Source organism: Lepidochelys olivacea, assembly GCF_965140295.1.
Source record: "Lepidochelys olivacea isolate rLepOli2 genome assembly, chromosome: 25".
NCBI classification, from domain to species: Eukaryota; Metazoa; Chordata; order Testudines; family Cheloniidae; genus Lepidochelys; species Lepidochelys olivacea.
Window position 1 is genome coordinate 19504820 of NC_140435.1, and position 12007 is coordinate 19516826.

Below are 12007 nucleotides of genomic sequence, written 5' to 3' on the forward strand. Positions count from 1 at the left end.
TGTTGAAGCTGATCGTGGTGTCCAGGAAGTTGATGCTAGTGTGGGTGTGTTCTAGAGCAAGTCAAATGGATGGGCAGTTTAGGCTGTTGAAGTTGTGGTAGATATCTGAGGAAGTTTCTGTCCAGAGAATGAAAATATCATTGATGTATCTCAAGAATATTATTGGTTTTGTAGTGCATTTGTTTTTGAACACTGTCACCTGAGCATTTCAATCTCACTTATGCTAAGTTTGTGCACATGTGATGTGTATGCATAAAGCTGCAGATGTACAGATGAAGGTTGCATTGAGGCCCATTTGAAAACATGGCACCAAGTGTGTTAATGTGATATAAATTTATAGAATAACTCCTTCCTAACCTATATGTAAGGTAGCATAGCTTTGGAATTTTTGGTGCTGAGAATACCAAGTGTTTGAGACTGAGTTTAGAGCTCATAAAGCAGAGATTTGTTACTTGCTGTGACAATTGGAGGACACCTACTGGGCATAGTGTTTCTTGTTTCTCTTTCTGGTTTTAAACTCTTTACTATGGTTTGTTGAGGTTTTTAGACTTTGCTCAGTATCTACCCCTCTGTGAAAATGAGTCACTTATGTAGATTTTTCTCAAAGTATTGTTTGATGAAAATTCATTCAGGAAGTACAATGGAGAAGTTACTGTTTTACACAGATATCGATCTCTGGTATAACTAATGCATTCAGTGAAGTGATACTTAAAAATAACTCTGAAATTATGTTTTCACCATTGCTGTTAGAAAAGTCTGTCTAAACTGGTTCCCAAGCTCTTTCATAGTGTAGATAATGTTCAGATTAATGTTCAGATTTTTTGGGTACCAGTTTAACTCCCAATTAACTGCATAATATTCCTATGACAGCAAGATTAATTCCTCACAGGAAAAGTTATAGGAAAGTATGTATTTATTTATTACTTGTCTTGAGTGGTGTTCTTGGAAAGAGTTAATCAGATTGACTACTTTTGCTCTTCATTTTACCTCTCCTCCCAGCTGTTATGACTTTCTCAGTTGGAAACAAGGAGAGGCAGCACCACATGACCAGACAGCTCTCCATATCAGCATGTGCTCAATGGGCTGTGGGTTGGGAGTTTCTTGTCTAGACTATAGGAAAAGTAATGCTACTTTAGATTTGGCTGGCTTTCTCTGAAATGTTTATCATTGACAGGGCCAGCATTACAATTTATGGAATCCCGTGTTTCTGGAAGGGGGAGGGAATATAAGGCAGAGTTCCTTTCTTCTGTTAAGTCAAGGATGCTGTTGGGGGCGTCTAGCATCAAGCAGACTTCTCAGCAGCCTTTCCCCCACAGCCCTATTGATGAAGAGGTAGATGGGACCACCCATGAGATGTACTGGTATAATGGGATGGAGGATCCAAAGTGGCTGCTTGCACAGCTTGTGCCTAGTTAGACTCCACTGGAATCAACAGACTGCATGAACTGTGGCTGATTCTGGATCAGGACTTTTGTGTTTAAGACTGGCCCTGATCATTAATCCCACAGTTCAGGTTAGACACATGCTGTGGCTCCATGAAAACCATTTATATTGGCTGTGTTGTTCTGTTCTCTTTGCATGAGACTGATTTCAAACTGGAACTCTTTATCAGCTTCTAGTTTTCTCAGTGTGGTAAAGTGTAGGCAGAATGCCTATGATGATGATGGAGCAGGTTCCTTTACATGGTAAGCCACCTATCTGAGCACAGACTGAACAATCCTCTGGGGCATCTCCTGCATTTGTTTTTTTCTCTCTGCTTATGTTGTAAGCTCACTGGAGCAGGGATTTTTCTCTCTTCCTGTCTCATACAGCACTAAACACACTGTATAATGCTTCAGTGGTAGTAATGCTCAACTGCCGGTTCAGCCCCATGTTTTCATGAAACCCTTAAAGCTATGGCTTTGTGGGGGAGAAAAAGTATTGTAAAATTTCATTTTTATTGAGTTCGTTATGTAAGGACAGATATGAATTTCAGGGTTTAACCCCTATTGTGGCATATGATGGTACTGTATTTGTCGATCAAGAACATAGCTTTCACCAGTCTGGCTTTACAGCAGACTTTTTTCAAAAATGCCATAAAATATTGGGCTGGTTCAGTCTGTTATGTGAGTATTTGTTACATGCCACCATATGAGCAATTTGAGTGATTCTCAAAAGTACAGTACATTAATAGACTGAACAAGATTAAATATTTTAATTTAACATTTAATCTATGCCACCACTGTTGAATATACACAATATTATCCAACCCTACTATCAAGCTGTCTGTGGTTTGGATCCTAGGTTCTTTCCCATAGTACTATGCTTACAGTTGACCAGTGTGGCCATCCTAGCTAACAGACCCTAGATTTGAACTCTGGGCACTGATGTGCATTCTCTGTCTTGTGCTCTGGAATTTGCTTTCCTTGTTGGTCTGACACTTGGGACACAGTACAAGTCTACTCATTCAGGATTTTACCCGGAGGAGTGGAAACTGGGTGGTTTTGTCTTTATGCTTGCCATTCTCACCTTATTTTAACGTATGGTGAATGTACCTTGTGCATAAACTGGTCACATCTTTATGTATGAAAATAGGTATGTACTATCATGGGTGTTCACTTGAAATCAAGCACTTCAGCTGGCAACATGCTCTGAGAGTGTGTGTTGAACTTAGTTTTATGTAAGAGCAAGATTGTAACAGCTCCTTCAACTTCCAGGTGGTAGGCTGGAGGAGTATCCTTTTCCCTCTTATTGCACACAGGCAGCTCCCTAAGCCAGGAGATGTGGTGGCCATTTTGGGCTCAGTTCTTCTTGTAATTATACAATATAACATGTTTTAAATGTGGCATTATTTGAGCACTAAAATGTATGCACAAAAATTTAAATAGCTTTCTCTTCCTTGTTGCAGATCCATAACATGGTGGCAGTGCTGGAAGTGATCTCCAGCTTGGAGAAATATCCCATAACCAAAGAGGCACTTGAGGTATGTCACCTTACATGTAAAATCCACATATGCTTATGTATGAAAACAGATCGCCTCTGTACAATATCTTTTGAATCCCCTTTAATGTATTCCAGCTCTTCCACAAAAACAGATAAACAACAAAAGATTACAAATTTAAGGCAAAGATATAGTAATTCGTCCCCACTCCTTCTTCTGGCACCTCCGTACATGACCGAAAGAGTTGTCTTGGTGGAATCATATACCAGTAGAAGAGTAACTACATTGGTGTATGGGGCAATCCAATTTCTGTTCACATAAGGGACCAGAGCAATCCCTACTTGTCACTGGTTAATTCCTTGTCTTATTCAGCCAGTATCACTTCTGTATCTTATGACTGGTCACTTAGAATCATAGAATATCAGGGTTGGAAGGGACCTCAGGAGATCTAGTCCAACCCCCTGCTCAAAGCAGGACCAATCCCCAATTCTCTTTGATAACCTACCATGAATAACATCACTTTATATAGCCATAAAATTAGTTTGAAATATGCCCAATTCAGTGCCAATCGTTGATTGGCTGTGAGGTTAGTTCCCCCTGTGAGAATACTATATAGCTAAAGAACGCTGACTCATAAACATTGGGTAATTCATTGTTCAATTCACTTTTCACTCTTATGCCATATGCCCTCTGTGAGATTTGGTATACAAAAGGGATCACTGAGAGAACCACCAGATTATGACTTCCAGTACCTCTGCTGGTGGGACAGCAACTGCACAAGCTGGTCCTCTTTGGACCCTTTTAAATCCATAAAGCTAAAGAGGATTTTTTTGCACCTAGATGTTTAAAATATTTAATTTAAATTTAAAGCTTTGGAATTCAAACTTCTGTTGGTGAAAGAGACCAACTTTTGAGCTATGCAGAGCTCTTCTTCAGGTCACCAGTTGCTGTTGATGAATGCACTTAAACTGGCAGTGTCATGCCTCTGAAAAACATAACTGACTTGTATTCAAAAGGGATTCAATTACATTCCTCATTGGGAATCTTTTACTTTCTAGGACAGCACAGCACTGCTCTGCCAATGCCAGTCATAATCATGATTCATTTCCAATTGGCTCAGGTTGAAATGTATCCACTGTTATCAGTTTCAAACCTATCATGTCCCATCCCCTCTAACATGCAAAAGGAGTTAGTGCTTCACTTCACAGACTGCACTTTCTTTGGTCTAATGTTATATGCCAATATTCCTTACCTGTAATCTGATTTCTGGGGCAGTTGCCTAATGTTTCCAAATGAATGTTTTGGGTATAACCACAAAACAAAGAAGGGCCCAGATATTTCCCTTGCAAACTGAGGGAAGTCATGTTTAGGCACCCCAAGAATTTTATTTAAATTGGCCCCATAAATCATTCCCACAGCACTTGGGGAAAATTCTATCTTTGACTCTGGAGGGTGGAGTAGGATGTGACAATAAGCCAAGAGTGATTATCAGCTCTAAGGTCTGTGATTTCTTGTCCCTCTTTCTACATGCCCGTGGTGGTGAACACACACCTTGTCTGGTTGGGGGTTGTGCACACCTTTCCTCAGAACTTGAGCATGCTCCTTGGTCACCTGCAAGAGGTTCCTATTGAGTGAGGGACTCCTTCCCCACCACCCTCCCCAGATGGCTCCCATGGCACTTCAGCCAGTGGAGAAAGAGAAGAGATAAATAATCAAACTTACAGTAGGTTTCCTAAATGGTGGAGCATGGGGTCAGCTGAATCAATCCCTTCCAAAAAGACTAATGGCATAATATCTTATTTAGCTCCTACATTCTTTGTGAATTTTTGGTTTGATATTTGGCAGAACGGTATGCACTGACAAGTGAAAATGCATCTTACAATTTGACTTGCATGCTATCTGTTCGGAATTAAATTTTTGTAAAACAACTCTTCTCACTTTTTATAGGAAACAAGATTAGGGAAACTCATCAATGATGTAAGAAAGAAGACATCCAATGAGGAACTTGCCAAACGTGCCAAGAAATTGCTACGGAATTGGCAAAAACTAATAGAACCTGTAACCCAGAATGAATCCGTTCCAAGAGGATTACCAAATCCACCTGGATCAGCAAACGGTGGTGCACACAACTGTAAACCAGAAGTGCCACCCGCTGTAGTAACTGGATCAAAGCCCATCAATGAATTGAAAAGCAGGAATGATATCCAAAAGCTAAACTCCCCGAAAACAGAAAAACTGGGAAATCGGAAAAGGAAAGGCGAACATAGGGATGGGCATCAGGGCCCCCCTCCTTCTAAAGTTTCCAAAGGTAGTCATGAAGTATTACAAAACTCTTCTCCTCCACCAACTAATGGGGTTGCGGGGAGCCCTGAAAGTTTCCCCAGTCCTGTAGATGTAAACCTGCATCCAGGGCCTGAAAGCAGCAGGACAGAACATAGTGAAAATGACAAACACAGTAAGATCCCAGTAAATGCTGTAAAACCTCACACCAGTTCTCCAGGACTTGTAAAACCTTCAAGCACTTCCTCATTATTAAAGACTGCAGTGCTTCAGCAGCATGATAAATTGGAAGAAACCACAGGACAGCACCAACCTAAGAGTCCCCGCTGTTCCTCATTTAATCCTGGGAATATTAGGCATGACACATTTGCTCGACAGCATATCACATACTCACCAAAGGGTTCAATACCTAGTCCATCTCAAAGGTCCCAGATCTTAGATACTGCACAGGTGCCATCACCACCACCCCCTTCCTTGATGCAACCATCAACACCTCCAATGCCAGCAAAAAGACTGGAGGTTTCTCAGCAATCAGGAACTGAGGTATCTCAACATTGGCAGGAGCAGGCATCTTCTGAAAGCCAGCACAGGCACACAGCAGGGACACTTCAGCACACATCTCCTAGCTGCAAAACTAACTTGCATCCTGGGGAATCTCTGACACCACATGTTGGCTTTTCACCGGACACTTCAAAAATGGACAGTGATGATGCTGCTTCAGGTTCAGATAGTAAGAAGAAGAAAAGGTACAGACCCAGAGACCATACAGTCAATTTGGATGGGCAGGTCGTAGAAGGGGGTGTGAAACCTGTGAGATTAAAAGAAAGAAAACTCACGTTTGATCCCATGACCGGACAGATAAAACCTTTAACACAAAAAGATTCTTTGCAGGCAGAAATCCCTGTAGTCGCTGAACAGCACAGGACAGAAACAGACAAGCAGGAGCAAAAACCCAACCTGCAAAGTCCTTTTGAACAAACGAACTGGAAAGAGTTATCCAGAAATGAAATAATTCAGTCGTATTTAAACAGACAAAGTAGCTTGCTGTCTTCATCAGGAGTACAAACCCCAGGAGCTCACTACTTCATGTCTGAATATTTAAAGCAGGAGGAAAGCACTAGAAGAGAAGCTAGAAAGACTCATGTTCTAGCTCCTAACAGCAAACCCACAGACTTGCCTGGGGTCACAAGAGAGGTCACAAGCGATGACCTCAACAGAATACGTGAACATCACTGGCCAGGCGTGAATGGCTGTTATGATACACAGGGTAACTGGTATAATTGGACGCAGTGCATATCTTTAGATCCACATGGGGATGATGGTAGATTGAACATCCTGCCTTATGTCTGCCTAGACTGAGTACAGTTTTGCTAAAATGCTCTCACATCAGCAGTTAGAAAAAATGGCAGACACTATGCCACTTAACATGGAGAGAGCCTCCTGTCCTGGACAAACAGGGCCAACGAGCAGAGGGTCTGAAGGAGCTGGTTGTTTACAGCTCTTTCCTTTAAATTCTCCTTTTGTGAAATGCTGCTACCAGTTTACTAACAAAATTGCAAAGGAAGGCATTCGAAGGTTGATAATTTGAGTTCAAAACTCTATAGCAAGCCAGCTATAAAAAAGTGTTAGTCCCCAAGAAGTGAAGATGATTTCCAGCACTTTGTGAATGCCGGAATCTTATTACAGGCAGGTACAGATAAAATTGTAGAAATTACCTTAACAAAATATGCATCTATTTATTTGACTTGATTTGAGTTTATTTGGCAGTGAGATGTCTGAGACAATGTGCAAAAAATCTAGTTTTTATTTGCATCAGATCTTTGAACATGATTGTGTTCTTTTCAAATTATGTGGTGCAAAGATTGGGTTTTAAACAGCAGGTGTTGCACTGCAGGTTGGCGATCCGGCTTCAGCTCAACATTCCATAGGCATCCACATACTTTAGTCTGGTTTCAGTTAAAATCCAGTCTCTCAGAAATGCTGCAAAAACTAGGTTTTTTTTTAAAATTTTTTCTTCCACCACCAGCCAAATCATTTTTCTCCTTTTCCCTTCCTGCAAACCTCTAGAAAAATTCACCTTTTCTAGAATCCAAAAGGAATGAGGGTGCTACAAGTTTGTAACTGTACTGTGAGGGGAAAAAGGAAGCCTGTTTATATGCTGGAAATATACTTGTTACCATTCCTTTAGATATTGTTTGCCTTATGGATATCCATCATAAACGCAATTTGCAAAAACAAAGAGCCTTAGTGAATGTACAGTAATTAGACTTCTGTGTTCTTGGGATGCAGAAGGGAGCAACTTTGCTATTTGGTCCTTTAAGTGGACACATTGTGATATAAATGTGGAAATAAAAAAATTTGCACAAAAAAGTTTGTGAATTATTTATATTTAAACTGGTTACTTTCAAAGTTTGGTCAGTTCAGAAAAGCCAAGTTGAAGCTAAGTACATATTGCCAGCAGTGTGATTAAAACTGCATCCTGTTAGTCTACTTTCTAAACCAGTTAAAGGTCGTTAGTCATGTAAGATGTACTGTCTAGCTTTTCTTAGTCTTCCAAGTGTGCTGGCAATATTTACTAATATATACTGGATAATTTTAACTATGGTTAAATCCAGGGAGAATGCGCTTGGTTCGGAGAGAGTCCTCCAAGTTACTTTTACTATACCTCACAAGTTGAGCTAATTGTTCAGCTTTCTCTTCAGTCCACTTTTGTATGTAGTAATAATAATTGTAAAATGTCTTTCACCTCTGATCACAGTCTGATTCAGTAATATTTTTATATTCAATATAGGCAAAATACTTGCAGCTCCTGTTAATATATTAGCAATTGGAATAATTTACTTTTACAGCATCTGGTATTGGGCTTTTGGCCTGCTGGTGCTTTAAAAAAAAATCTGGATTACTGCCACTGCAGTAACATTAGATACATCAACAATCCTGCTTCCACTGAGGTCCTAGTAAAAGTCCCACTGATTTTAGTGAGAGCAGGATCAGGCTCTTAATTTTCAAACAAAATCTACTTTCTATAATGGATGTTATTCACCAGGTTAGCATTGGCTTGTTCCATGGAGTACAATGAGAAAAGCTTTTAAAATCTAATCTTTCCCATTCAGACTGAATGCTTCTGTGATTTGCCTGGCTTGTGAAATATTGAAACCTGCTGTATATGGGTATTTCAAAATCTCTCCTCAGTGCCTAGTTGTTCCCTTTTCTCCAGGACTTCAGAATTAGAAAGGCTTCTCAGCTGGAAAAACCAGCCACCATAAAAATGTTTCCAAGTATATTTTCAGTTTACTTCCATTTTTTACCCTTCTGCAGTGATAAAGACTACCCAAGCTGTTTGGAGCTGGGGAAGGTAGTATCACCTTGTGTCTTGGAAAGGGTGGAATGGGTGGGGAAGATGCTTGACATTTATTTATTTAGAAAACTTACACACTAACCCCCCCCCCCCCCCACCCCAGGGAGTCTGTTCGCTTCCCCTTTCCCTGAAAGACCTTGGTTATTAACCTGCCCATTTTAGGGCCTTTGAATTTAGGGTTACTCTCAGAAGGGAATGGTTGGGCTCTGATCCACCACATAATTTTGGCCACTGTTTTATTTCCTGTTTACTCCATTTCTTCTGAAATTCTGGCTGCACTACAGGGGTCTGTAGAGGAATATAATACTCTAAATTGTCACTGGCATTTGCAAGCAACTTGCCACAGTGCCCAGAGGCTGACTAACCACTGTGATGATCTTAATTTCATCTATTTTTTAGGGGAGGAGTCTAAAGTATCAGACCCAGCTCTTGTCCACAGCCCTACAAACTGATCAGACATTCCACTGATTACTGTGTGCTTTAAATCTCTTGTGTGACTAGATTTCATGGTTCTAAACTAGGTCGTCAACCAAGTTGGAAGTAATCCAGGGTCAGAAATAGGTTCAAAGACATTTATATTTCAGCATGGTCTATTAGTGTAAACGGTGATGTTCTATCAGCTCCAGCAAATGTTGAAGATGTTTACAAGGTGGTCTTGTTAATTTTGTAAACCAGTTCAAATGAAGTTTACCTTGTACATGTTTACCTTTGTGTATTTTCATATTTTTGCATGGACTGTTTCTTAGCCAGTTGCTTGTACCCTAGGTGCTTTCCAAAATGCACTGTCCTTGCCCTAACACTTACAATCTAACAAGTGTAGAACAGACATCTCCTTCCACTGTGGCATTGAAAGGCTCCCATGTATGAATCTAGGTTCTGATATGGCCCCATTCCAGTATGGGTGCCTGTATATTAGGTGTGCTGAGATGGTTTTATATAAATTCCTTTATTTTTCAAAGGATGCATAGAAGAAATAAGCAGTACAAACAATTGATATTTACCTATCCAGGAACCATTCAATGTGTCTCGCATTCTATATTTTAGTTAGCCTTAGTTTACTGCGAACACTTTACATGATGCTGCTCAAACACTCAACAATAATTTCCCTTAAATGGTTGCAGATTTTTAACAAGCGTAAAGAAGTGTTTTATCAGTATTGGTGGTAACAGAGTAGAAACTCCCATCCCTAGGAGGAAGACTGTATGGAAACAGTGGCCTTAACAAGCTATCTGTTGCTTCATTGTAAAAGTTATGCGATGTGTTAGAGAGGAGGTTCCCAGCAGGCTATTAGTATTATCCTTTTGTGTTCAATGCACTTAGGGAAAAAGCCCGACACAACACTTACTCTTGCTAGACAATGTTTTACTAATGCTACCACCTCAAACTTTTCAGGAATGTTATCTCACCTGAGTAGGTGTGTTAATCTTGCCCATGACTACCACTGTCAATACAAATCTAATTTTTTAAAAAAAACTTTCTCCCTTCACTTATGAGGGGAGCCCCTCATGAAAATAATTATGCATTGTACCAAAGCAATTACATCTGTAACTATCCCTATCTAAGTTTTAAGCACTACTGAAACACTTATTGTTAAAATTGGTGACCAAGAGTGGCTAGCATGGAGGACTGACTATCTTTATGCTGTTCGCGCTCCCTGGTCCAAATCTGGTGTGCATGAATTTTGAGTGAACACCCATGCGATGCTAACTATGAAATTAGTTGGTCTTATTCTAGCACACTTTTAAACAAGTGTCCCAGTTGGCATCTTTACTGATAGTATAAGTGGAAGGCAGATTATCTGAATTAGTAATAGTGAAAGTTACCTGTGTTGTCCTGCAGATGACCCCTCCAATTCATGAATGAATTGTGTAAGTGAGGAAACTGCTTCCTGTGGTGGTTTGTGGAGTTCATTTTCCAGGACTCTGGGTTGCAATGTCTTTCATTAGTACTAAATTCAGTGCTCATTTAAATGTGGGGTAGGTGGATGGGCAGTTAGCAATTTTCCCCTGAATTTTAAAATTAGTGAGAGGGGAAGAGGGAGGTGGGGGTGTGTCACATCAAAAAACACATTTGGAAATGTAGGAGTTTGACAAGAAATCACAAGATGTGAAATGAGGTCTTGATTTTTTTCCATTTGCAGGGAAGGAAACAGTGGTGTATACAGTGAGCTGCCCTCACCTCACTCTGTGAGCAGCTGAAGCCTGAAGGAGGGGGATACCTCATTTGTTTACCACAGATTGCAAGTGGAAAAATTCTGTCACCAAGAAAGTGATGCCCTGGGAGTCCTGGACTAAGGCCTTCAGTCCCACACAGCTAACACCTCAGATACAGAGGAGGTCCCAAAACTCCTGTCCATCTATTCCCTGAGAAAAAAATTACAAAACTGAAAAAAAAAAACTAGTCAGCTTTATCGTTCTGTACCCTTTTTACTTCACGTAAACAAGTTCATGTGCTTTTACCTACGTGAAGTACTTTATTTTGTAACTATGCTATCTTAAGGGGAAAAGGTGCCTTTTGTGCTCCCTACCCCTCACCCTATTGGTTTTATGTGCTAGTATCTAGGAGTCCTAGTCATATACTAGGTCCTGTACACAGATCAAAAACACACCTTCCCTCTCAAGTGTTTAGAACTAACAGCTGCCTGGAGTCAGAGGGGAGTATAGAGAAACAGCACTGGTAGACTACATCAAAGACTGTAATCTCTGCATCCCCTCTATGTGACCATTGTCAAGGGGCAAAATATACATATGTGTACCTTACTACAATGGTGTTAGGATAGGCATGATTGGTGGCAGACATGGGGCAGTTCAGAGTAAAGAGTGTGATTTGGTAATTTTTATTGGTGGGGGTGAGATCTGCCTCTTGGCTAAATGCTTTTCCAAGCCTTCCTGATCTTTATTAATGAGATGCATTAGATAGTAGAGAGTACATCTCCCGTGTATGGTTATTAGTATTTGTTTTTTAGGCCATTCACAAAAATAATGCAAAAAAGCTCTATGTCACCATTATTAAATGCAGGCAAGCAGACTCCCATGACAACCTCTATAAATGCACTGACCCTGACTAACGAATCCGTCAAACGCATGCTAATGTAGACTGCTTCTGAGTTTAATATTCCTGTAACAAGTCATGAGTAAGTTCGGTCTGTGGAAGTTTTACCTAGGTTAATTCTATGGAGTAGCTGGCAACAGTTAGTTCTTAAGGCGCTTCCCTCTTCTGACATTGTACCACCGTCCTCCCTCGCCCTTAATTATTTTACAGCTGGTGTGTGCTCATGGTGACGTAACAGCTGGTTTCGGGGGAACCTTCCAGAACTACCGCGTTGTGTTTAAGTTGCACTAGCCGTGTTTGAACTATTGGAGAGGAAAAGGTCGGTCAGGGAGTTTCAGGGGTAGTTGCTGCATGCCTGGGCTGCTCTTGCGCTTCTACGTGTGAGAGGCTGCCGGCCG

The 12007-nt window shown here is 40.6% G+C and overlaps 1 protein-coding gene across 4 annotated transcripts in view; it reads left to right on the forward strand.

Annotated features, from left to right (window-relative positions):
• MED26 (mediator complex subunit 26) overlaps positions 1-11711 on the forward strand; it is a 52053-nt gene extending 40342 nt beyond the window's left edge. For 2 of the 4 annotated variants that reach the window (XM_084614732.1, XM_084614733.1), the window contains exons 2-3: positions 2888-2962; positions 4868-9463. In XM_084614732.1, the coding sequence (XP_084470858.1) occupies positions 2888-2962; positions 4868-6559 (1767 nt within the window). In that variant the 3' untranslated portion in view covers positions 6560-9463. Of the gene's footprint in view, positions 1-2887; positions 2963-4867; positions 9464-10698 lie in introns of those variants that run through there. The other 2 variants (XR_014709655.1, XR_014709656.1) reach the window with 2 other exon arrangements.
• Positions 11712-12007: the final 296 nt, after the last annotated feature.